Raw genomic sequence first — 27,513 nt, forward strand, 5'->3', positions numbered from 1 at the left:
TGCAAAGGTGGCCTGAGAGCTAGGGACTCACTAACTTGTAGGAATGTGGTTTTGGTTCCTCTAATGTGGCTGATATAGAAGAGAGGGAAGTCACACTCACTGAAAAGAAACGCTGTCATCAGGATTAGGATAACGCTCTGCTTGGCAGGTAAATAAAACCAGCAGCACAGCCCCAGTAGCTGCCTCACCTCACTTCTGTGACTTCCAGGTAGTCGATGAGGAAAAAATGTAGTTTGTTTTCCTTTTTTTTTTTTTTTTTTGAGACAGAGTCTCGCTCTGTCACCCAGGCTGGAGTGCAATGGTGCAATCTTGGCTCTTTGCAACCTCTGGCTCCCAGGTTCAAGCGATTCTCCTGTCTCAGCCTCCCGAGTAGCTGGGATTACAGGCACCTGCCACCATGCCTAACTTTTTATTATTAATAGAGACAGGGTTTCACCATGTTGGTCAGGCTGGTCTTGAACTCCTGACCTCATGATCCACCCGCCTTGGCCTCCCAAGTGCTGGGATTACAGGTGTGAGAAACCACCCCCAGGCCATGATTTTCAATGATTGTAGAATACTCCTTTTCTTTTTTTCGAGACGGAGTCTCACTCTGTCGCCAGGCTGGAGTGCAGTGGCACAATCTTGCCTCACTGCAATCTCTGCCTCCTGGGTTCAAGTGATTCTCCTGCCTCAGCCTCCCGAGTAGCTGGGATTATAGGCATACCCCACCACACCTGGCTAATTTTTGTATTTTTAGTAGAGACAGGGTTTCACCATGTTGGCCAGGATGGTCTCGAACTCCTGACCTCACGATCCACCCACCTCGGCTTCCCAAAGTGCTGGGATTACAGGTGTGAGCCACCACGCCGGCCAGAATATCCCTTTTCAAAACTCATCATATGCAGAATAAAAATGTCACATTCTGAGAATGGAGAATCTATAAAAAGAGCCTGGAACCTTAGTAATGTCATAATGAGTATTCACATTTTAACCTTGGTAAAGGAATACTACCCATGATGCCATTAACATCAAGCCAAGATCAATTAGTAACATAGCCTTATAAATATTACCCACTTGGATAACTTTCTGTGAACACTAGTCTCTGAGACACACATTCCTTATTTGATGAAGTAACACCTTAAAATGCAGCCATTACTTATGACACATGGGCACCTCAAGAAAATATGAGCATAAGGAGTGGCCACTGCATCAGGGCATGTGGGAAACTAATTTCTCTTAAAGGAATTTGACTTCTAGCGCTCAATTTGTCCTTGAGAATGCAAAAATGGAACACAATTCAAAATGAGTCCCAGGTACAAAGATAAGGAAGAGGAAGTCCGCTGTGGCCCAACCTCTGCTTGGCAGGGCTCTGCTCCACCTCTGTAGAAATTATGCACAGGAACCTGCTATAATGAGTTTCTGGGGTAGGAATCTTAGGGAAGCCAGTTTCATAGTCGTGAATTTCATAGAACAGCTCAGAAACATCTACCCAGAGGAAGAAGTAATTTATGGCAAAACATCCTTGGCTTTCTCTGCTCTGCAGAAGGGACAGTGACAAACAAAGACAGCAAAGAGGGAGAGAAGTCTGTGGGAAGATCTCCTCAAAGAGGATTGTGTGTGCAGAGAGACATCCCATTTCTCTTGTCCCGGTTGGCTTTGTGATGCTTTAATGGGATATAAAAAACCAGCCTGCACCAGACAGAAAAGCTGGGAAAGTCCTCACTGATGTCTGTGGCTGGGCACACTGGGCTGTGCTAGAGGACTCCACTCTGGAAGGCACTGGACAGAGAGGGGAAGGGGACTTGGTTGCTAAAAATCAAGTTGCGAGGTTCCCGCAAGGTGAGCCTTAGGTGGCCCTCCCTTCTTGCTGCTGCCTTGCCAGCTTCACCTCTTCTCCTGGGACCTCTGCCTGCACTGTGTCCAGGGCTCAGTCCTGGTTTCTCCTCTGTCTCACAGCTTTGAACAGGAGCCTTCCACCCGCTGAGGGCTAGGTGTCTCTCCCAAACCTGACCTCTCCCAACCCCTCACGTGTTTATCCACCTGCCCACTGGATGTCACCAGTCAGTGTCTAAAGACACTTCAAACTCAGCACGTCCCAGCTTGCTCTCCTCATCTACTTCCCCTCCTGTCCTCAAACATCTCTCCAGCCAGCTTCCGCATCTCAACTAACAGCAATTCCGGTCTTTCTGCTGTTCAGACAAAAAATCATGAAGTTGTCCTTGGCTCTACCCACCCCATATCCAACTCTAGGGCAAATGCAGTTGCCTGTTATTTCGAAACATATCCAAAACCCAACCACCATCTGTGCCAGGCCCATCCTCAGCCAAGGCTGCACTACCTCTTGCCTGTATTACTGCTGAGAGCCTCCAACTGGCTTTTCTGGATTCTCCTTGCCCTATTTCAGTGAGTTCCAAACATAGCTGCCCAGGTGATCCTCTGAAAGTCCAAGGCCACACAGCTCTTGTTGTCCCTCAGCAGCTCTCATGTAGGAGAAGCACTTCCACACTCTGCTCCAGGCACATTGTACCCTCAGGCCTCAGGCCCAAGCAGTGCTCTTTCCCAGAAATCTGTGTGAACACGCCCACCCAGGCCTCTGCCCAGGCAGCACTGTTCACACCCAGACTGCTGATGAACTCTGCCCGCTCTGCGCTTTCTCACGCGTGCTCTATACTAGGTAACTTACTCATCCACAGCCTGGAATGGCAGCCTCAAGGAGACAGTGTTGCTCACTGAGCATCTCAAACAATCAGAACAATGCCTTGTCCATGCTAGAGATAGACAACAGTATTTGTGGTTGATTGAGCGACTCTCCAGACTTTCCTTTTTCTTATTCTTCTTTTTTTTTTATAGACAGGGTCTCATTCTTCGGGCCAGAGTGCTGTGGCCAAATCACAGCTAACTGCAGCTTTGACCTCCTGGGCCCAATCCTCCCACCTCAGCATCTGGAATTGCTGGGACCACAAGCACGCCACCACGCTTGGCTGATGTTTTTATTTTTTGACGACATGGGGTCTTACCATGCCCAGGCTGGTCTTGAACTACTTGGCTCAAGCGATCCTCCCACCTCAGGCTCCTAAACTGCTGGGCTCACAGGTGTGAACTACTGTGCCCGGCTTCCAGACCTTCAGACTCTGACCAACGACAAACCCAGACCCCAAAAGGGCACACCAACCAGTGTGACAACGTCCCTGTGAGAATAAGGCAACTCACTGAGTGATGAGCTCATTACCCCTAAACAACCACATAGGTAGGTGTTGGACAAAGCTGCAGGTCTGATTCATGTACTGAATCACAAGAAAGGGGAAAGGAAATTTACATACTTCACGGAAAACCAACCTAGAACCGTCAAGACCTGGTGTTTCTCCACAGGGCTGTGCCACAACTCCCAGGGTTAAGATGCAGCTGCTCTGGATCCCCTTTCTTCTTGGGTCCCCCTGAGGGCCGTCTTCTCCCTTGATTGCCTTGGGAGAAAAAATATGCTGGTAATCACAAAATGTTGGGATCCCTGCTAAGGGCCATGAGGCTCCAAGCCTTCATACACATTCCTTTTGCTCAACTTGAGGGTGTGTTAAATACAGTATTAGGAGACAATGCAAGATTTTACTGAGAAAAAGTGAATTTTTAATTATCTTGTGAATCTACTTAGAAAAACACACACAAGCAATGTTCACAACTATAAATCTTTTGCACTAAAAAAAAAACACACACGAAACAACAAACACAAAACCACAGGCATGAACTGTAAACCTGTATTAACTATGAACTAATCTTAAGGTTAATTCTTAGCAGTAATTCAGCATTTTCCTCCTTGGCAATTTTAATGTTGTAGCACCAGATGATCTCCCGCAGAGGTACTAGTAATGACTGGCTGCCAGTGTAGGGAGATGCTTCCATATAGACCACTTCACACACACACAGTCCACTCTCACACCCACCCAGACGGGAGGCACATGGAGATGGGGCCACACGCTGACTCTTAGGGCAATGGAAGGAGGACAGGGGGCGCAAAGGTTGCACATCTTTAATGTAGTGCATTTGTAGAAAAAAGGCCAGCTTTTGCTCCCAGGCGTGCTCTCGTCCTCAGACTTTAATATCATGATTTAGAAGATGCAGACATTATTGCCTAAATATTATTCTATACATTTCCATCAGTGTTCAGGAAAACACTTTAATTGCTACTTAATTTACATCATAATTACTGGGTTACAGCTTTAGCTCATTGGCAATTTTGGAAGCAATATTTTTGAAGGCTATGGATGTCCCCGATATCCGCTTAAACCGGACCCCGTTCAGAGACAGTCTTGGCAGCTTGCATACTTCCATTTCCCACTGCACGAGGCTCTCTGCGTGCCCATCGCCGTGGACACAGAAGAGCAAGAAGCGCTCCCTCTGCTCATAGTCGCAGTTATTGGCGTCTAACACTTTGCGGATTTCCCGCATCATGTCCCCGGGATCCATTGAACTAGTGGTTTTCATGCTCCAGGTGAAGCGTAGGGATCGAGGTTTTGCTTCTTTATTTTCATCCTTTTGCTCAGTAGATACATTGCGACTGAAATGCACAGAGCAGGTTTATTTTTAATTGCACAGGAAAATCAGCCGCTTGTACTTTAGCTAGTTCCTAATTCACATCTTCCATGCAACACAATGACTGACCTCCTCATTTTCCTGCGCAGACTCACATTTGTAACCTCAGTCTATTTTCATCTATTTTCTTCCCAGATCCCCTAAAACTCATAAGTCACATACATCAAGATCTACCAGGGTGGAAAATCTTCACCAGCCTCCTGTGCTTACTAAAATGAAGAAACGTAGCTGGCTAAGCGGAATCCTTAGAAATGAGGCAAAGTGGACAGCGTGCCCCACTCCTCCAAGTCTGGGCTCTGCAGGCCCAGCTCAGGGAGGGAGTCGGCAGCCAGCTCCTGGCCACCCCACCCATCCACCCTGGGCTGTCCCTCTCCTGCGACACTGTTCTTTCAGATGTGAATCACTAACTGGCACTCAGGATAACTGGAGACTCAACACCCGCAGTCTAAAATTGCTCTCCCTATGAACGGCCCTGAGGCTGAACATGATGCTCTACCCACCTCATTGTTTTTCCTCCTCTGTTTTGTTAAACGTCCAATTATACAGTTAAAGCAAAAATCTTAGATGACACAATCTTACTACTGGCATAGATGGAAAAATGCAATGTGGCAGCCTGTCTGTCTGTGGAGGACTGACACCACTCGTGTGGATGCCCTGTGGATTCATAAAGTAAGCCTTGGTCTGGATGCCTGAGATGCAGCACGGTGGGGCCCACGCATGGGTCTCTAGGGAACACCACGGTTTACCGGCCATTCCTTGGCATTAGTCATTATTGCCACAAGCCGTTATTTACATTCTCATGTGTGTATCTATCTGGTGGCCTCAATTAAGACAGTGAGTGCCTAGCATTCTTGGGAGTAAAACAGTCTATGCACCTCGAGTATACTCCAACCCATGGCCAACTAATCAGAGGTGAGGGGCTACAATTTTTACCTATGCACATAGCTCTCCATGCCACCAACCTGCTAGTAGAATATTTAATTTGGTTCACATCCACTAAAATTGATGAGAAGCGTCCTATGTATAAAATGCCACGTTAGATACTAAATGGGTTACAAAGAAAAGCAAAAGCTCTCAAACCCATTTGGAGCCAGCAGACTGTAAGGTAAGGCCACAGTGGCAGCACAGGAAAGATGTGGCCGTCCAGAGGACTGCAGGAGAGTTGGAGCCTGCCTAGTGGGAGGAGTGTATGACAGGCGAAATGAGACCAGTAGGAAATGGCACAGTTGGTGGGGGGCGGGCCTGAATCTGAGGAGAGCTATGAAGAGCCATGGAGTTCAACAAAATGCAATGAAGATAAGGAAAAGAGTTTTTGTTTTGAGTAGAGGCCAAAGGGGAGGCAGGAAAGTGCAGGATGTGTCTGTGGCATAATACAGTACACAGACTGAGTGGAACTGGAGGCACAGCGTCATCATCACAACAGCTGCTGGCATTTACTGAGCACTTGTGGCGGTCAGGCTTCAACTTACTTAATGCCCATGTAGGCCATATTACCACACCTTTCTATTACGGGTGGGGAAACAAACCAGGATCTAGAGCCTGCTCCAGGCTGGGATGGGCAGGCCTGGAGGGGGAATGCTGCCTGGTACTCAGCCCAGTGCTCTGCCTTGATAGGGCAGCAGAGCTGGGGCTGCTGGGGCAGCCTGGACCACACCACTCAGGGCCTCGCAGGGACATGGCTGGGTGAAATAGTGGAAGTCACTGAAGGTTTTCATTTAGAAAGGTCATATGACCAGAAGCAGGCTTTTAGAAAGACTAAGAGGGCAAATGGTGAACAAGAACCTGAAAGAAGGCCGGGCGCGGTGGCTCAAGCCTGTAATCCCAGCACTTTGGGAGGCCGAGGCAGGTGGATCACGAGGTCAAGAGATCGAGACCATCCTGGTCAACACGGTGAAACCCTGTCTCTACTAAAAATACAAAAAATTAGCTGGGCATGGTGGCGTGTGCCTGTAATCCCAGCTACTCAGGAGGCTGAGGCAGGAGAATTGTCTGAACCCAGGAGGCGGAGGTTGCGGTGAGCCGAGATCGTGCCATTGCACTCCAGCCTGGGTAACAAGAGCGAAACTCTGTCTCAAAAAAAAAAAAAAAAAAAAAAAAAAGAAAGAACCTGAAAGAGCCTGCTGGTGACTGGCATAAAAAAGGGCACAAGCGGAAGAGACATAGAGCTAGGGACCCAGAGTCCTAAGGCTGCCTGGTGACCTCCCACCCGAATTCACGCAATGATAACTACACAAAATGGAAAAGCAAGGCCAGGTGCGGTGGCTCATGTGTGTCATTCCAGCACTTTGGGAGGCTGAGGTGGGAGGTTCACTCGAGCCCAGGAGTTTGAGACCAGCCTAGCCAACATGGCAAAACCCCCATCTCTACAAAAAATACAAAAATTAGCCAGCATGGTAGCAGCGCCTGTGGTTCCAGACACTCAGGAGGCTGAGGTGGGAGGATTGCATAAGCCCAGGAGCTGGAGTAAGCCATGACTGAGAAACTATACTCCAGCCTGGATGACAGGGTGAGACCCTGTCTCAGAAAAAAAAAAAAAAAAAGCAAAACACTCAACTTTATAATCACCATTCTTAGAAGAAAACATATCTAGTTTGAAATATGAATATTCTACTAAGTACTTTGCTTTTATTCCTTGTGAATAGAACCATGTGACGAATCAGTAATGAGCTGGGGGCTTATTTCTCTGAGCAGTGCTACCCAACTCAGACCTCCAAAGGCTGTTAATGCCCAGGCAGGAAGGCTGAAGGTGCCAGCATGCTTTTTTTTTTTGACGGTGTCTTGCTCTGTTGACAGGCTGGAGTGCAGTGGTGCGATCTCGGCTCACTTCAACTTCCGACTCCCTGGTTCAAGCGATTCTCCTGCCTCAGCCTCCACAATGGCTGGGATTACAGGCGAGCGCCACCACGTCCAGCTAATTTTTGTATTTTTAGTACAGACAGGATTTCACCATGTTGGCCAGGATGGTCTCGATCTCCTGACCTCGTGATCCACCCACCTCAGCCTCCCAAAGAGCTGGGATTACAGGCGTGAACCACCATGGCCGGCTGCCGCCATGCTTTTAACACAAACACAAATGTAGGGCAGAGGCCAAGCTGGACCTGGATGGCACGCATGGCACGCTGGTGCCCCCATGTGGCCACCCTCTCTACCTGATGCCGACCTCCCTAACTCCTACGGTGACAGCAGGAATACAGTAGGGAATATTAGGAAAATAGTGTGGTCTCTGCCACAGAAATGAGGTAAACACCTGGAAAAAATTTTAAGTAAAAATCATTTCCCTCACCTTGAGCCCTCATATCTCCCGTTCCTCTCATATTCAGTTGGAAGCCTCAATGAACAGAATGTAGAAGCAGAGAGAAGAGGGAAAGAGAAAAGAAATCTTACATGCTAGTACATGACCACCAATACCAACACCAACACAATAAAATGAACAAAGCCAAAGCACATTTCAGTCACCAGCTGGGCTTATGAAAACTCTTCCTCTCATTTGATTGAGCTAGTGCTTCTTTCTTCCACAAGGCTGCACGGCAGTGCACAGGGGCCAGCTCCGTGCTGCACACTGCACACACTGCATGCCACACTGCTGCACACACCGCGCGCCACACCACGCGCCACACCACTGCATACATGGCACGTCACACTGACCCACACACCACACCACCGCACACACCGCATGCCATATCGCTGCACTGTATGCACTGTACACGCTGCATGCCACACTGCCACACAGTGCATACACTGCACAACACACAGCCACACACTGCACGCCACACCGCTGCACACACCACCTGCCACACCGCTGTGGACACTGCATGCCACACCGCACGTACCGCTACACACTGTATGCACTGCACACTGCATGCCACATCGCCACACACTGCACACACCACACGCCATACCACCACAAACCGTACGTCACACTGCACACACCGCACACGCCACATATCACACACCAAACACACTGCAAGCCACACTACCACACACACTGCACGCCATACTGCTGCACACTACAAATCACGCTGCGGCACAGCGCACATACCACACCGCCACACACCACAAACACTGCAAGCCATACCACCGCACACATGGCACACCACACCACACCGCACGCGCCACATGCCACACCGCATGCGCTGCACACCAGACCGCTGCACACGCCACACTGCTGCATACAGCACACACCACACATTGCACGCCACACTGCCACACACCACACACACCGCCACACACCACATACACCAACACACACACTACATGCCAACCACTGCACACTGCACATACTGCATGCCACACCACACATTGCATGCCATACTGCTGCACACTGCATGCCACACTGCACACACCACACCACGCACACACTGCACACCACACTGCCGCACATTGCACACACCACATATCACACTGCTGCACACCGCACACACCATGCCGCACCCTGCACACATCGCCGAACACTGCACACACTGTACGCCACACCGCTGCACATCACACAGACGCCACACCACCGCACACTGCACACACCACACACACTGCACACAACGCACACCACACCGTTGCACACTGCACACCATGCATGCACAGCAGGCACTCTGGTGGCTCTTCACCCTGAGCACACTCGGCCTCAGAATGGTGTTATTCTCACTTTCTAACTGCTCCCCACAGTATAATAGGCTTCCAATTAAAAGCCAATGAGTCTATTAGAATGGACTTTACATGCAGTTATTACCTGTTCTGTCCAAGGAAAAATCAGACAAATGGGAAGATCAATTAAAAAATAATAACAGGATGGAACTGCCAACATTGCTTGTCCCACAGTTTTGACCTGCAGCGTGGCCTTCTGGGGACTGGAGAGGCAGAGGTACAACATCACCCTCCATGAAAGACTTCCTGCCTCGTGCGCATTAAGAAAGCAACAGTTTTGGTCTCTTGATAGTCACCATCAAAAAATATTTTTTTCTTTTTTGAGGCAGGGTCTCACTCCCCTAGGCTGGAGCACAGTGGCATGATCATGGCGCACTGCAGCCTTGACCTGCCAGGGCTCAGGTGATCCTCCTGCCTCAGCCTCCCCAGTAGCTGGGACCACAGATGCACGCCATCACGCCCAGCTATTTTTGTATTATTTGTAGAGGCGGGGTTTTGCCATGTTGTCCAGGCTGGTCTCAAACTCCTGGGTTCAAGTGATCCGCCCGCTTACGCCTCCCAAAGTGCTGGGATTACAGGCATGAGCCACCACGCCTGGCCTAAAAATTATCAATAAAATCAGAACACCACTTATTGCAGCACTTTAAGTAAAAATAATGACATACTCTTTCTTAGTGGTTGCTGGAAAGTGGCTTTCAATTCTGAAAATATTAAAATATTTCTGCTATGCAGCTGTTCACATTTCTGAAAAAGTCACATCAAATAAGGCTGTAGCTTTGAATTTTACGACTGTTTTCTGTATTAGCTAATTTTCCTGTCATTTTAAAGCCTTTTGCTAATTTAATCCTGAGTGAAACAAAGATAACACAGTTACCACTTACCTTTTGTATGCCTGGGGATAATCATTAATTGTACATTAACGTTACTGAGCATCTCATTCTTCAAACAGGAGCATGCTAAGTGTTATTAGTATGAAGACAGAATTATTTGGATGCTAAATAATTCTACCAAAGAAAGAAAATACACAGAGCATGCATAGGCCTTTTGTTGCATGGGTGCTATAGTCCCTTTAAAATGCCTGACAGAGTTAATCTATTTCTTTCCAGTTTCCTTTCAAGGAATTAAGTATTTAGTTCTCAGCAGAAAGTTTAGTTTATAAAGAAAACACGAGGCCAGAAAGCCAAACCTGATGTTAATTGCAGGAGCCATTTGGGAGTGAGGATTGAAAAATAAATGTGTATATATAAATCCTACCTTTTGATAAACCTGAATGACATGTTTCTAAAAGAAATAAATTAAAAAAAAAAAAAAAAATTAACAAAAACAACTTGCACAAATCAAACAGAAAATCTAATCAATTACAGAGAGAAAACAAAAAACAAAGCAGGGTTCCTCCTCTGGCCAATCAACAAAGAAATGCTGACATTTGTTGAAAAATTAAAATTATTACAGGTAATTAAATGAGTATGTGATCTTTTAATTAGAAATATCAAAAAAGTAAGAAAAAGTTTAGCAGTAAATATTGACAGCAGCTGTAATTGAAGTTCTTCAGATGGGCACACTTTTTTTTTTTTTTTTTTTTCAAAAGACAGAGTCTCACTCTGTTGCCCAGGCTGGAGTGCAGTGGTGTAATCTTGGCTCACTGCAACCTTCACCTCTTGGGTTCAAACAATTCTCATTCCTCAGCCTCCTGAGTAGCTGGGATTACATGCATGTGCCACCACACCCAGCAAGTTTTTTTATTTTTAGTAGAGATGGGGTTTCACCATGTTGGCCAGGATCGTCTCGATCTCCTGACCTTGTGATCTGACCGCCTCGGCCTCCCGAAGTGCTGGGATTACAGGCGTGAGCCACCAAGCCTGGCCATTTAAATTAAAAAATGGTCAGGCACGGTGGCTCATGCCTGTAATCCCAGCACTTCGGGAGGCCGAGGTGGGCTGATCATTTGAGGTCAGGAGTTTGTGATCAGCCTGGCCAACATAGTGATACCTGTCTCTACTAAAAATATAAAAATTAGCTGGGTGTGGTGGCACAGCTACTTGGAAGGCTCTCAGCTACTTGGGAGGCTGAGGCAGGAGAATTGCTTGAAGCTGGGAGGTGGACATTACAGTAAGCCAAGATAGTGCCACGTTGCACTCCAGCCTGGGCGACAGAGCGAGACTCTGTCTCAAAGAAAAAAAAAGTATATAGAGATGGGGTCTCATTATGTTGCCCAGTTTGGTCTAGAACTCCTGGGTTCAAGTGATCTTCCTGCCTTGGCCTCCCAAAGTGCTGGGATTATAGGCGTGAGCCATGGTGCCTGTCCATTTCCTCATCTTCCACCTGGGAAAAATCAGGGTTACTGGTCAATTACTATAGGAGTCTTTTCTTATCTTTTCCTCCTACAATCCCTTGAGGTACAAAGAGGCAGGAGAAAGCTGCAGGTGGAGGCCTCGTACTCTGCTCATGGCAACAAGGATTAACCTGAGGGCAGAGGCATTTGCATGTGTGCCTGGCTGTTCTGCCTGCAGGGTATGGGTGACTCTGAAGCCTCTTAGCAAGGCCAGGCCTGATCCCAAGGGGAGAGAGTTTTGCTCCTGACTACAAAGGGCCCATAGCTCTCCAAAGCCATGTCCCCTCCAAGCAGAGTGTAGGCTTCCTGACTCCAGCCCTCTTCACACCTGGCCACACTGGGTCTCCCTTGCAGCATCTAAGTACAAACACTTCAGCCTTTCTGGAACTGCAATTTTAATCCTAGCAATAATTGCTAAAGGAGAATAAGAAGTTTCAACCACTCTAGCAAGGATTTTGATTGTTTTTAAGAACAAAATGTCAATAGCTGATTAGGTACAACACTAAGGGAGATAACAGACCTCAGTTAATAAAGTTTAACAAGATATGATAAAAGACTACCTTTCTGCAAAAATTTGGGGGCGGAAACAGCCTTGAAACTGTAAATAAGATGACCACCTAGATTTTTTTTTAAACAAGAAGCCTGAGTTTCCAATTTTAATTCAAATATATGAAATAAATATAGTCCAACTGTCATGACTGCAACTGTCTTTTCAAAGGGAAGCACAGTGTAGTGGCCAAAAGGATGCCTGATACTTTTTTTTTAAAGGGTTTCTCCATGTTGATCAGGCTGGTCTTGAACTCCTGACCTCAGGTAATCCACCCGCCTCAGCCTCCCAAAGTGCTGGGATTATAGGCGTGAGCCACTGTACCCAGCCGATACATTTTTTTACTTTTTTTTTTTTTTTTTTGACAGAGTGTCACTCTGTTGCCCAGGCTGGAGTGCAATAGTGTGATCTTGGCTCTCTGCAACCTACACCTCCTCGGTTCAAGCCATCCTCTTGCCTCACCCTCTCAAGTAGTTGGAATTACAGGTGTGTGCCACCACACCAGGCTAATTTTTGTATGTTTAGTAGAAATGGGGTTTCACCATGTTGGCCGGGCTGGTCTTGAACACTTGACCTCGAGTGATCTACCTCCTTTGACCACTCAAAGTGCTGGGGTTACAGGCATTGAGACACTGTACCAGGCCCTGATGTTTTTAAAAATATGTGCCTTAATGTCTCTGAACTTCACCTTCAGTTTCTTTTATAAAATGGGGTGGATTATGAAGATAAGTGTGTGTGTGCACGTGTGTGTGCACGTGTATAATAATATACTCATTTCATACATATAAATGTTTGTATATATGATATAGTCATTTTATACATAAAATATGCCCACGTATGATGTATACGCATATTTATATATATAAAATGAATATGTCTGTATCTCTATATATAGACAGCTACCTTAGCACATAATAAGCTAAGCAGCTTTGGCTGGGTACGGTGGCTCAAGCCACCGGCTGTAGGAGGCTGAGGCAGGTGGATCACTTGAGGTCAGGAGTTCAAGACCAGCCTGGCCAACATAACAAAACCGCATTTCTACTAAAAATACAAAAATCAGCCAGGCATGATGGTGGTTGCCTGTAGTCCCAGCCACTTGGGAGGCTGAGGCGCAAGAATAACTTAAACCTGGGAGGCGGAGGTTTCAGTGAGCTGAGATTGCGCCACTGCACTCCAGCCTGGACGATAAAGTGAACCCCAAACTCAAAAAAAAAAAAAAAAAAAAAAAAAAAAAAAAAAAAAAAGAGGTAGTTCATATTTTTATCAATGACACTCGTTTTCTTTTTTTTCATTATATACATATAATAAAATCAATGCTAGTCTTAAAATGACTAAAAAAAAGAGTATAAAGAAGACAAACTCAAAGATTTTAATGATGTGCAAGAGGTTATTTAAAGAGACAAGTACAGAACAAAGTGGATGAACACAAAGCTGCCCTTTCTGAACTTAGCCAAGCCTCAGGGCTGCACATTCCCCCTGTGCTTGGGGCTCAGAGGGGAAAACACCTGTTGATATTAGGCAGGAACAGGAAGGTGAGCAGCCATGTGAACAGTGTCTGGCTCCATCTACTATCACCCGAGTTTCAGAGGTAGATTTCATTTTGGCCCAATCCCTGAAGAAGGAGCTAGGGGCAGAGAGGCCTGAGACAGGCCATGGGATAACCCTGAAAGGAAGAAATGATTTTTTTTTTTTTGGGACAGGGTCTCTCTCTGTTGCCCAGGCTGGAGTGCAGTGGCACAATCTCAGCTCACTGCAACCTCTGCGCTCTGGGTTCAAGCAATTCTCTAGCCTCCCAAGTAGCTGGGATTACAGGCATGTGTCAACAAACGGCTGACTTCTGTATTTTTAGTAGAGACAGGGTTACACCATGCTACCCAGGCTGGTCTCGAACTCCTGACCGCAAGTGATCCACCGGCCTCTGTCTCCCAAAGTGTTGAGATTTATAGGCATGAGCCACTGTGTCCGGCCAGGAAGGAATGATTTATTCTTAGAGTCACCAGACTCTTCTCAGGTTGAACTCACTGTCTCTCTTGCTGGCTGGTCATGGGGTGCCCCAAACCTAGCAAAGCTCTTCAGCCCATTCTGTTCTGACAAGTCTGAAATGAGGTGCTTAATAAATGGGCTAAGAAGTGAGTAAGAGGGTAAACAGAACCTGACACATCTGACTTCCAGTTAATGCTAACGGATGTCAGAAATCCTCCCTAAGCTAGGCGGAGGTTGCAGTGAGCCAAGATTGCACCACTGCACTCCAGCCTTGGTGGCAGTGAGACTCCGTCAGAAAGAAAAGGAAAGGAAGGAAAGGAAGGAAGGAAGGAAAGGAAGAAAGGAAGGAAGGAAGGAAGGAGGGAAAAGAAAAGAAAAGAAAGACTCCCTAGTCTATTCCATGTCCTAATAACAAGTACATCAGACTTTAATGTGACTCACCGGTTTCAGATGATTGATCTAATATAAAATTACTAAGAAATTACAGAGGTTGAAAAGTAATATTTAGCTTACAGTTTAGATAATGGAGATGGTGTGAAATGAAGTAATAGGCTACAGGCCATAGGGAATACAGAAAAACAGAGGAGGGAACTGATCATTTCAGACCCAGCAAAGACTGCTACTGCTGTCCTGTAACCTACAGATGACAAATAAGAGGGTCTGTCCCAGGCAAACCTGCAGGATAACTCAGACAGACTGAGCCACAGCTAGGCTTAATTTCAAAAAATTTCCTCTAGGGAGTCCTAAAACTGCAGGGGCTCTTGGGTTTCCTGGGTTCCTTCTTGGAAAGGCACCCTTCACTATTTGTTTATGGTTCAAAGTCGTACACTTTCTTCTTCCTCTTGAAACAGCTAGTATTTCTAGGCTTTTGTAACAGGTACACAAGGTTATAGAAATGAAGTTATCTCAAAGGACACTTAAGAGGTTACTGAGGCCCAGGGCCGGGTGTGGTGGCTCACAGCTGTAATCCCAGCACTTTGGGAGCCCGAGGCGGGTCAACCATGAGGTCAGGAGTTCGAAACCAGCCTGACCAACATGGTGAAACCCCGCCTCTACTAAAAATACAAAAATTAGCCAGTGTGGTGGTGCATGCCTATAATCCCAGCTATTCAGGAGGCTGAGGCAGGAGACTCGCTTGAACCTGGGAGGTGGAGGTTGTGGTGAGCCGAGATTGTGCCATCAAGAGCAAAACTCTGTCTCAAAAAAAGAGTTTACTGAGGTCCAAAATGCTAGCCTACTAGATACATGGAGCATTTTAGAAAATTTCCAGGACCACCAGCCAAGAATCATAGAGCATTTTATACAAAAATAATAATTTTTTATTTTTTGAGAATAAATCAAACATTTTTATCTCCAAATGATACCATTTAAGGATACTAACTTGCTCTCAATATAAATTACTAAGACTGAGAGAGAAATTTTCAACATTTGGACTCTAAGAAATTTATTGCCACTTAACAACAATTAAGTGAGAGAAGAGGAGTTGTTTCTTTCCTCCAGGGCTGGAGATGATTAGGAAAGACATACATGGTCTTTCCGTGGCTGACTGCCACGGAGTGCCAGGCCCCAACCCACACCAGAACTCAAGTTCTGCCTGTTCGACTATGACGAACATGGCATGCAGATAGATATGTGAGCAAAAGGAACAGTAAATAAAGAATAAAAAAAACCTCCTAAATGCTAGTTAACTTTTAGTGTTATGAAGACTCTGAGCTCTGTAATTTCTACTTTAAAGGTTTTAAAGTATAAAGTTAGATGTATATAAAACCAAAAACCCATGAGCTGAAGGCAGACTGAAAAGCATCCAAGCAGTAGTGGCTTCACACAACAAAAAAGGCATTTTTCCTTTTGCTCTACGTGTTCACTCCAAAACCATCAAAACCACCACTTACCTCCTTGTGAGTTTTGAAGTTAATTTACTAAAGAGATTAGTGGAGCCTCGGCTTCGAGTATGGGACAATGGTGTGGCTTCATGGGACAGGCTGGGAGAGGCAGGAGGGCCATTATATGTGGCGGTTCGCCGTTCCCGGGGCTGGCCGTGGAAAGTGCTACGAATGGCGGTGCCTCTTGGGAAGCGGATTCGATCCGGGGTGGCTGCACTGCTAATACTGTGTGTTGAAGCAACTGGAGTTCTCTGATCAGGAACAGTGCTGTGAGACCAGAAAATTAAGAAGGTCTCAGAACATGACATACACAAACTTACAGCCACAATATACCTTTTATACACAGTGGAGAAAATCAGGTATAATAAATCCAGATCCAAGGGATATTTTATAGGACTTAGGAGCAAAAGGTAAGTTAAGTGGGAAGTGGTACCAACAGAACAATACATAATGAGACAAAGCCTCATGGAGTTTAAGGGAGAAGTATTATATATATTTTCAAGGACAAAATTAATGCAGGGAAATTCTAGGACAGAGAACAGCTAACTCACACTTTTCCCCTTTGCTTCCCTCTGAAATTGCTTATACACAGAGAACTGTGCCAATACGAAAGAAATAAAGGATGTGCAGATGTGACTGAAGAACAGGCAACTAAAAAGTTTTGGAAGTACACAAATGGTATATGTATAAAATTCCACATGCTGAAAGCAACTTGGGAGGAGCAGGAACTTCTTACACACTTTGTAATATGCAAAGGCACGAAGACACACACACACACGCAACTGAGAACATCACGAGACAAGATGTGCTAACTAAAATCACATGGAAGAAGGACACCTTGTGGACAACTAACAAAATCTCAGACTATAAGATCCACAGCACAAAATTAAGAAGCAGTGGGTACACATTAGTTTCACAAAGAATGTGCATTTTTCTTACATAGACTTGAAGTTATCTCCTTCACTGTCTATTGGAGGTAACATCATCTTGGGGTGCCCAGAGGCTGACATGGACATCGACTTCTGATGTCTCAGCCGACAGGTAGATGTGGTACAAACTGAGGCAGGGCTAGCTGCGTAAGCGAACATTTCTGTCAGGCTGGGAGGGGTTTGGGTTCAGGCAGAGGCAGAAACACAGTATGAAGGAGCAGTGACCACAGAGCAACCTGTGTGTAATGCACATACTTTCCTCCCAAGAAAAGAGCAGATTATATGTTTGAATATCTGTTTCTATGAGAGGGACAGCATCCTCTGAGGTATGCACAAAATAAAACCTATTCTAAGAGATGCCTCAATTCAAATCTCAGTGGTAAAATGAATATATCAGCATGCTATGCTCTCAACATGTTCCCAAAACACACTAACATATTTTATTATTTACCTTTTTTTTTTTTTTGTAGAGACAGGGTCTCGCTATGGTGCCCAGGCTGGTCTTAAACTTGTGGCTTCAAGTGATCTCCTGCCTTAGCCTTCCAAAGTGTTGGGATTACAGGCGTGAGCCATCACACCCAGCCAACACTGATGTATTTTAAATGAACTAATAAAATTATAGATATAGGAACTAGCTGCTACATAACAGAGTATGCTATGTTGTTTGGTATTTTTTTTTTTCCCCAGACAGGGTTTTGCTGTCACCCAGCTGTAGTGCAGTGGTATGACTGTGGCTCACTGCAGCCTCAACTTCCTGGGCTCAGGCTATTCTCTCATCTCAGTCTCCTAAGTAGCTGGGAATACAGGTGCGCTTCAAAGTGCCTGGTTAATTTTTTGTATTTTTAGTAGAGAGGATTTTGCTATGTTGTCCAGGCTGGTCTTGAACTCTTGAGCTCAAGTAATATGCCTGCCTTGGCCTCCCAAAGTGTTGGGATTACAGGCATGCGCCACCACGTCTGGCCTTCCCATGTTCTTTTAATAATAGAGTCTAAAGTCTTCCTACTCAAAGGACATTTACTCCATGATTAAAACAAAACAAAAAAAGTCAGCAGAGCCCCCTTCTCCAAGATGGGCAAATTCATCAGAGCAAATTAACTGTTTACAGACATGGTAAGACAGAGTGGCTAGAGGTCTGTGCTCACTGGGACACATTATTTGGAATTCCAGCTCAGTCATCATGTCCTTGGAATTCAAGGGCAGTTTCTTTCCTTTAAGGGTAAGTAGGAATACAGCTCTTCCAGAATCTTTCTGCAGAAATGCTTTGGAAGGATTGAAACCTGCCAACTGGCAAGCTCTTCCTTTCCCTTACTCCCCACACCCAGACTAACCACATCTTGTTGGTGTCAACTTCCTAGCAGCCCTTTCAGGTGGCCCACCTGCTCCACTTCCACCACCAGGGCCTCAGTACAGAGCCTCACTCCTAGACTTTACTGGGCCCCCTGCCTTTGCCCCAACACCTCTGATCTATTCAGCTTACAGCTGAGAACTTCCTAACATATAAACCAGACCTTGTCACTCATCCCTCATGCTTCTACAGAACACCAAGTCTTTGGAATAAAGTTCGGTCTCCTCGACTCAGAATACACATCCCCAGGCCCCTGAAGTCTGGCCCCTGCCATCTCTCTAGGTTTTGCCTTCTATCATTCCCTCCAGGAACTCAACTTTCGGCCTTCCTGATTATGTGCAGTCCATTGGTCAAGTACCAGGTCAAAAAATGTTTGCATAAGTTATTCTTTTGGTATGGAGGGCTGGTATCTTTTTATTCACCCTTCAAAACTGAACCAGAGGTCGTCAACTCCATGAAGTCTTATCTGGTCAACTTTCCCACTAAGAGTTAAATCGCTTCCGTTTTCAGCTCATGCATGCCCAGTGTATCCTAGTGACCCTCCCTGCGGGACGTCCCTGAAAACACAGCACAAAATCTTGTCAATGTGCCTCCCATGAGTATAAGCAGAAAGCCTACAGAGCAGGTGTTCAATAAATATTCTCCTAACAGAGAAGGTTAGTTAATCAATAAGCCACTGGAATTCTGACATCCCCAACATGAGGGAGATAGGTCTTTAAAATCAAGAAGAAATGCTTGTTCCTACATTAAAACATTTTTATTTAAATTTTTATTTCTGAGGCGGGTCTTGCTCTATATACCCAGGCTAGAGGGCATTGGCACACTGTCACAGCATGCTGCAGCGTCAACTTCCTGGGCTTAAGCAATCCTCCTATCTCAGCCTCTGAGTGGCTGAGGCCACAGAAGTGTGCCACTATGCCCAGCTAATTTTTAAATTTTCTGTAGAGATGGTGTCTCACTGTGAAGCCTAGGCTGGTCTCGAACTCCTGGGTTCAACTGATCCTTCTGCCTGGGCCACCCAAAGTGCTGGGATTACAGGCCTTGTTAGCCACTGTGCCTAGTTCTGTCCCTGCATTTTTGTTTGAGAATTCTGCCCTCTGACTTGGGAGAACTTATACAGTTGGAGAAGAACTGGAAACAAATGTCTTACAAAGACAAAAATTTATTGTTTCGTTATTTTCCATTCTTTTCCTGTAGCAACAATATTTAAATTTAGCTTTGGTGGAAGCAACTCTAGGTCTCACCCAGATCAAGGAGACAACCTGAGGGCTTCTGCTTGAGCACAGCTGTGTGTGGGAGGAAGTTATGTCTAATGGTGCGGAGCCCAATCATGGAACTACTGCCGAGGCAGAGGCAGATGGACCCTGACTCTAGCCCTGGACTTTTTTTTAGTTATATGAACTAACAGCTCTTTTATACTTAAGCCTGTTTGGACTGGGTTTTCTGTCACCTGCAACAGAGATGGTTCTAACTGACTAAGGTTTTTAAAGAAATACTCAGTTGTTTCTTGTATATGCGTACAGACACATGTACACATGAATGCACACAAATGTATTTTTCTAACAAGTTATAGATAAATACAACCATCTCTTGTGTCCTTACCTTTCAGGGGGAGTCTAGGGTCAATAAATTCTACCTCCAGCTGCTGACATTTTTTTTTTGTCCAAATGGGGACCTAGTATCAGTAGATGTGCCAAGAAAAACAGGGCAAGGAGGAGAGGCAGGAGTTGTTTGACCCTTTCCCCGGTGAATATAAATGGTCCCAAAGTCTCTGGAGAAGGAAAAGGCTTTTAGTCAGCTTGCAGGCAGGGTGCTGCATCGATTCCCAATGAAGCACACTGCTGACAGGCCAACCAAAATCTTTAAGGCATACAAGCATGGCAAGAGAGTGTGGACACATGCTTTGCAGAAAAAACAAAAAACAAAAAACAAACAAAAAAAAAGATCCTCTAGAGACTTTTCTAAGAAGGAAATATAAATTTATTTTCTCATTATAAATTAAAAACATTTTTTTTGGGTAGAGGCGGGGTTTTGCCATGGCCCAGGCTGGTCTGGAACTCCTGAGCTTAGGCATACTGCCCGGCTCGGCCTCCCAAAGTAATGGGATTATAAATTGTTAACTTGAGGCCGGGCGCAGCGGTGGGCCTCTGTAATCCCAGCTACTCAGGAGGCTGAGGCAGGAGAATCATTTGAACCCAGTGGCAGTGGTTGCAGTGAGCTGAGATCATGCCACTGCACTCCAGTCTGGGTGACAAGAGAGAGACTCTGTTTCAAATTAAAATAATTAATTAAACTTTTTTACATACTAATTTTAAAGGCAATTAAATAAACTCCTTAGAAATTTAATCCCTGTCACATCATGAGTGTCACAAAGCAGGCAACAAAATAGATTTTTCTGACTTCAGTAAGCCTAACAGCTATAGGAAACAGTAAATTCAGTAAGATGTTTGCAAATTTCAATTTTGTACAATCAAGCTCACAAAAATCGTATTTACAACAGGCAGCCTCAACATCACAATGGTGTACATATATATTCTAAAAGGTCATCAAGTTGTTATGAAACGTGAAGAATATTTCCCCCCAGAAAAGTGTTAAAAATGATAGTTTTACTTTGTAGTCTAGCCCACAATTTACCTAAGCAAAACAGTAGCAGTATTACTTTTTTTAATAATTAAAAAAATTTTTAAGTTTTTGAGGATTCATACTAGCTGTATTAATTTTTAAATTTTTTTGAGACAGGGTCTGGCTCTATCGTCCAGGCTGGAGTACAATGGTGTGATCTTGGCTCACTGCTAACTCCGCCTTCCAGGCTCAAACCATCCTCCTGCCTTAGTCCCCAAATAACTGGGACTACAGGCATGCACCACCACACCTGGCTAATTTTTGTATTTTTAATAGAGATGGGGTTTCACCATGTTGACCAGGCTGGTCTTGAACTCCCAACCTCCGATGATCCACCTGCCTCGGCCTCCCAAAGTGCTGAGATTTACAGGCGTGAGCCACTATGCCTGGCACCCAGTGAATTTTTTTGTCTTTTTGGTAGAGATGGTATTTTGCCATGTTGCCCAGGCTAATCTTGAACTCCTGGGCTCAAGCAATCCTCCTGTCTTGGCCTCCCAAAGTGCTGGGATTACAGTTGTGGGCCACCCTGCCTGGTCTGTATTATCTTTAAACTTTAATGTATAGAAATAGTAATGTTTTTCTTAAAATTCAAGTTGTATAAAGTTGAGTTCCTATTAATCTTCCCAATTGTTTTGCATTCATGACTATCTTTTAAAATTAAAAAAATTTTTTTTGTAGAGACAGGGTCTCCAGCTACTTTGCCCAGGCTGGTCTTGAACTCCTCGCCTCAAGTGATCTTCCTGTCTAGGCCTCCCAAAGTGCTGGGATGACAGGCCTTGTGAGCCACTGTGCTCAATCTTGACTACGTTTTCTTTTTTTTTTTTTGAGACGGAGTCTCACTTTATCACCCAGGCTGGAGTGCAATGGCTCGACCTCGGCTCACTGCAATCTCCGTTCACTGCAATCTCTGCCTCCTGAGTTCAAGTGATTCTCCTGCCTCAGCCTCCTGAGTAGCTGGGACTACAGGCGCGTGCCACCACACCTGGCTAATCCTTTTTTTTTTTTTTCAGTAGAGATGGAGTTTCAGTCTCCCAAAGTGCTGGGATTACAGGTGTGAGCCACCCCGCCTGGCTGACTAGCTTTTCTAAAACATTAATCCACTTAAGGTTACTAAAGGATAGACACTTTGAATTTGTGGGTGTGACCTCTAGCCCCCATCAGAACATTCTGATAAGAAATGTTTTGGCTGCTGATTAAAAGCATATTCAGTGATTGGGCAAAAGCAGAATTAAAAATATAGTCCAAGGCCAGGCATGGTGGCTCATGCCTGTAAACCTAGTGTTTTGGAAGGCCAAGGCGGGAACATCCCTTGCAGCCAGGAGTTTGAGATCAGCCTGGGTAACATGCATGGGAAGACTTCATCTCTACAAAAAATAAAGAATTAGGCATGGTGGCTCACGCCTGTAATCTCAGCACTTTAGGAGGCTGAGATGGGCGGATTACCTGAGGTCAAGAGTTCGAGACCAGCTTGACCAACATGGAGAAACTCTGTTGTTACTAAAAATGCAAAAAAAAAAAAAAAAAAAATTAACTGGGCATGGTGGTGCATGCCTGTAATCCCAGCTACTTGGGAGGCTGAGGCAGGAGAATCACTTGAAGCCAGGAGGCGGAGGTTGTGGTGAGCCGAGATTGTGCCATTGCACTCCAGCCTGGGCAACAAGAGTGAAACTCCATCTCAAAAAAAAAGAAAAAAAAAAAGAAAAATTAGCTAGGTGCAATGGTGCCTGCCTTTAGTCTCAGCTACTCAAGAGGCCAATGCAAGAGGATTGTTTGAGCCCAGGAGCTCAAGGTTGCAGTACACTACAATCACATATGTGAACAGCCACTGCACTGCAGCCTGGGCAATACTGCAAGACTCCATCCATTTAAAAAAAAAACAAACAACTTTCATATGTTGTCCAAAGATATATATATGCTAAGTGTCCCCAATCCTTCTCTGCTCAATCTGTGTATGGCTTGATGTGGGGTAAGTGAATAAAATAATAAAGTCACTTTATAATTTTGAAAGTTTAAAATAATATCCAGTATCTAAAACTTCTTTGAAAAGGATTCTGGGCTGGATGAAGTGGTTCACCCCTGTAATCGCAGCACTTTGAAAGGCTGAGGCAGGTGGATCACTTGACGTCAGGAGTTTGAGACAACCCTGGTGAAACCCTATTTCTACTAAAAATACAAAAATTAGCCAGGTGTGGTGGTGTGCGCCTGTAATCCCAAACTGAGGCAGAAGAATTGCTTGAACCCGAGAGACGGAGGTGCAGTGACCTGAGATCAGCACCACTGCACTCTAGTCTGGGTAAAAGAACGAGACTCCATCTCAAAAAAAGAAAAAATTCTGTTTGCATTATTGTAACACCATCAGGTCACTTTCTGGGTTCTTTAAATGAATGCAGTCTGAACAGCCTCGCCCAGGTATCTAAAGCATATGAACAGTAGGGGCAGAATGTCTCTGCTATGTAGGTTGTTTAGCAACATTATTAACTTCAGAGATTAGACTTAGTCAGTGTAAACTAAGAAAAACCTTCATAGCCTTGGCTAAACAGTCTATAATTAATAATGAAAGCTAACATTTGTTGAGCACTATGTGCCAGTACTACATGGTTCAAGACTCACACTGCAAACCTATACCATCTTAATGGAATCATACAATTAAAGATGTAATCAAACCCTCTCATGCCTAGTTTACACCAACTATTAGTCATACCTGGAATCTGGACATTTTTTGAGAACAACATCAGAAAGGAGAAATTACAGCAGAAAGTGGGCTGGCCTTCAGTATGACTGGTTCAAAACAAGCCTTAGAAAACTACTCACAGGTGTCTGTGCCAAAGTAACACCCAGTCCTAACCTACGCTCCCCAAATCATTAACTTTATTGTTCCCACAAGAAAGCTGATAAAACAAAGGCTGAGCTGGTAAGAACCAATTAATAAAAGTAATTTTCAAAAGAAAAAACTATTAAAATTAATTATATTGCCTATGGCAAGAGAAAAAAGCCCTGCATTTGGTAAGCCTTTAACATATCCTATGTTTACAGTAGGATTTTGAAGGTAGTAAGGGCTTAAGATACGTGGAGTCTTTGGTTTAAACCTTTATACAGTTTTAAAAAGAATTAGCCATCATTATTCTCATGCTGAAATTCTGTATAAACACTCATATAAAAAAGAAAACAGTCAAAAATATTTAAGGCTAACATTGGAACTTAACGTGTTTATTTCAGAAGTTAACACAGGTCCAGGCTTCCTTCAGCTCACACATATTTTAAATTAGTGAAAGATTAAGATATATGGGTGGGTGAAGAAAGGGAAAGGAACAATCTGCCTAAGAAGTCATCTGTGCAGAGAAAGCTAATTGTATCTCACTGAAGACTCAAGCATTGATTTTAAGGGAAAGCTGTCACATTTAGTGCCTTAACTCAAGTAAAAATTATGACCACAAGGTTCAGTTGTCAAACCCAATAATTTTCCAGTCTTTCAATTCACTTATAAGATAGGAAAGGAAAATCCAAATATTATTAAAACAATGGGCCCTGTCTTTTAAGGTTTGGCACTGAGACTCTCTTTGGCTAAAGAGAAAGAGGACACCTTCAAAAGCAAAGTATTTCAATGACCGATGCTACGAGAGGCAATGAGGCCCAGGTCAGGAAACAAAAGAGTGGGCCCAACACGGCAGTTGTCTCCAGTGAGAATGCAGAAAGGAAATGATGCCAAATAAAAGAAGTCTTAAACACTATCTCCAAAGAGTGAAATGAAAAATTTTAGGAAAAGAGAATCAGAAGAGCACCAGTATACATGCATATGCCTGGTGTATGATACGTGTAGCACAGGATGAGGAGCAAAGAGCAGACCCTGGTCTTAATACCCTTGAGGAGACTGACTCTGTACCTTACACAGTCACATAACCTGAAGTTCAGAAGGAGGTGGGTGGTGCACATCCAGAATTTAGAAGTGCCTTAACTCAAGTACAAATTACATTAGAAGTACTTGGTAATGAAACTTTTTTTTTTTTTGAGATGGAGTCTTGCTGTGTCACCCAGGCTGGACTGCAGTGGCGTGATCTCAGCTCACTGCAACCTCTGCCTCCTGGGTTCAAGTGATTCTCCCACCTCAGTCTCCCTAGTAGCTGGGATTTCAGGCTTTTGCCACCACATCCAGTTAATTTTTGTATTTTCAGAACAGATGGGGATTTCACCATGTTGGCCAGGCTGGTCTTGAACTCCTGACCTCAAGTGATCCGCCCACCTTGGCTTCCCAAAGTGCTGGGTGTGAATACAGGTGTGAACCATTGCGCCTGGCCATGAAACATTTTTGTAGTCCTGTAGACTACAGGAACTTTTAAGACTTCTACTGCTATTTCTATTAAGTCACTTGTGAACTAGAAGAAATTTGAGAGTTAAGAAGGGAACTATAATACAAATCTACCAAAGAGTAGACTACTATTAGGAAATACCTATACCAACCATTATCTGTAAACCATCTACCCCAGCTGCTATACTCAAGTTCTTAACAGTTTTTAATCATAGGAAAAAAGACAATGTTAAAACACAGACACACACATGCAAGTCAGAAAAGAGAACAAGAGAATGTAAATATTGCTAAAAATGCAACGAATAATATCCATAATCTTACAGAACAGATGTTACTCCTATCAATTCAATCCTAAGTGGCCTATGGAACAGGGGAGCGATAATCAGTTTGGTACTAAGGATGAAGGAGGAAATAATTTTTGCTTAGGCTGTCACAAAATATAGTGATCAAACATTTCATTTGACTAATGAGATCAAACCTAGGTTGGGATTAAGAAACAGAACCTGCCGGGCACGGTGGTTCAAGCCTGTAATCCCAGCACTTTGGGAGGCCGAGGCGGGTGGATCACGAGGTCAAGAGATCGAGACCATCCTGGTCAACATGGTGAAAGCCCGTCTCTACTAAAACTACAAAAAAAAAAAAAATTAGCTGAACATGGTGGCGCGTGTCTGTAATCCCAGCTACTCAGGAGGCTGAGGCAGGAGAATTGCCTGAACCCAGGAGGCGGAGGTTGCGGTGAGCCGAGATCGCGCCATTGCACTCCAGCCCAGCCTGGGTAACAAGAGCGAAACTCCGTCTCAAAAAAAAAAAAAAAAGAAAAAAAAAAAAGAAACAGAACCTTACACTGTAACTGCAGAAAGTAAATGTCAAAAGAAACAATTCTGATGCAAACAATGTTCAAGTTAGAAGAATGATGTACACTTTTGAATTTAGTTTATATACTGTTCTTCCAAAAACAAAGAAGGAAAATCCGTGCCAGCCTGGGAAATTTGTTCTCAACAAAATACAGCATATTTAATTATCCTCTACCATTCCAACTTCTCTTTTTTCTTTCCATCCAGACTAACCCTACCTCAGAATCTCTGGGGCTATCTAATCCCATTTTACTGACTCTACTTATTTTCTTATTTCATAACCCCAAGAAAATAGCGTGCATGATAGGACACTCTCCTTACTGACATGTAACATCACTGTCTTTTATTATTTATTTATTTATTTATTTTTTTGAGACGGAGTTTCACTATTGTTACCCAGACTGGAGTGCAATGGCGCGATCTCGGCTCACCGCAACCTCCGCCTCCTGGGTTCAGGCAATTCTCCTGCCTCAACCTCCTCAGTAGCTGGGATTACAGGCACGCGCCACCACGCCCAGCTAATGTTTTTTTTTTTGTAGAGACGGGGTTTCACCATGTTGACCAGGATGGTCTTGATCTCCTGACCTTGTGATCCACCCGCCTCGGCCTCCCAAAGTGCTGGGATTACAGGCTTGAGCCACCGTGCCCGGCCTACATCATTGTCTTTTAAATCGTGCTCATCCTATGTATGCCTGCCCTGCAGGCACATTAAAAGCATTCAGAAGGCCTGACTGGCCATTTCTCTTGGCTTCCCCAGTGTTTCTACTTAGACTCAGTCATCTGGACCCTTTGGTAAACTGCTAAGTGGTGCTCTGCATTCTCCCAAGTGTGGCTCTCTGCCTCGAGTCCTTATCTTCCCCCACTTTCAGTTTTTTTTCAAGTTATTAATGTGCACAAGACAATCTCCATCTAGTCAATGTCCTACAACATGCTCACAGCTTACTTTCTACTTCCTCTAGGAAACCTCCTGGGTTTAACCCAATGCTTTTAATTATCATACACAGCCAGGCAGGAGGATGACGCTCTGGACAACGAAAACAATTTACAATTCTAGTATCTTGCTAAACATTAGTACACAAGTTTAACTTACCTTCAGAGAATACTTACAGCTTTAATTTGAGAATGATTATAAAAACAAAGCAGTAAATAACATGCTTCCATTTCTCTTGGGAAAAACAACTTTTCTTACAAACAGGTAGAATTTCCTACCTGTTTTCTTTGCCATTCTGAATCACTGAGTGTCTATCAGCTGTAGTTCTCTCACTGCAAACGTAAGTATTTCGCCGTGTCATTCCGCCAGATGCTGTGTTACTCTATAAAAAAGGTCATTTTTGTCTTAATTTGGTAAATACAGTAAAATAAGAAAAAATGAACTCATTTACATAAATAGGAATACCCATCTTTTATTTAAAAGACAGGGTCTTGCTCTGTTGCCCAGGCTGGAAGATGGTGGTGTGACCACAACTCACTGCAGCCTCAACCTCCTGGGCTCAAACGATCTTCCCACCTCA

The 27,513-nt window shown here is 44.5% G+C and overlaps 1 protein-coding gene across 17 annotated transcripts in view; it reads right to left on the bottom strand.

The window, feature by feature from the left end:
* Positions 1-2,911: 2,911 nt before the first annotated feature.
* The window catches only part of MARK3 (microtubule affinity regulating kinase 3), a 114,327-nt gene continuing 89,725 nt past the window's right edge, over positions 2,912-27,513 (bottom strand). For 6 of the 17 annotated variants that reach the window (XM_032287280.1, XM_032287278.1, XM_032287275.1 and 3 more), the window contains 6 exons: positions 27,212-27,315; positions 16,889-17,047; positions 15,959-16,216; positions 10,459-10,485; positions 7,850-7,894; positions 3,581-4,531 (listed from right to left, as the gene is read on the bottom strand). In XM_032287280.1, coding sequence (XP_032143171.1) covers positions 4,186-4,531; positions 7,850-7,894; positions 10,459-10,485; positions 15,959-16,216; positions 16,889-17,047; positions 27,212-27,315 — 939 coding nt within the window. In that variant the 3' untranslated portion in view covers positions 3,581-4,185. Of the gene's footprint in view, positions 3,444-3,580; positions 4,532-7,849; positions 7,895-10,458; positions 10,486-15,958; positions 16,217-16,888; positions 17,048-27,211; positions 27,316-27,513 lie in introns of those variants that run through there. The other 11 variants (XM_032287287.1, XM_032287286.1, XM_032287289.1 and 8 more) reach the window with 10 other exon arrangements.

The sequence above is a fragment of the Sapajus apella genome, unplaced genomic scaffold, assembly GCF_009761245.1.
Source record: "Sapajus apella isolate SASKATOON/1434 unplaced genomic scaffold, GSC_monkey_1.0 scaffold20, whole genome shotgun sequence".
In the NCBI taxonomy this organism is placed as follows: Eukaryota; Metazoa; Chordata; class Mammalia; order Primates; family Cebidae; genus Sapajus; species Sapajus apella.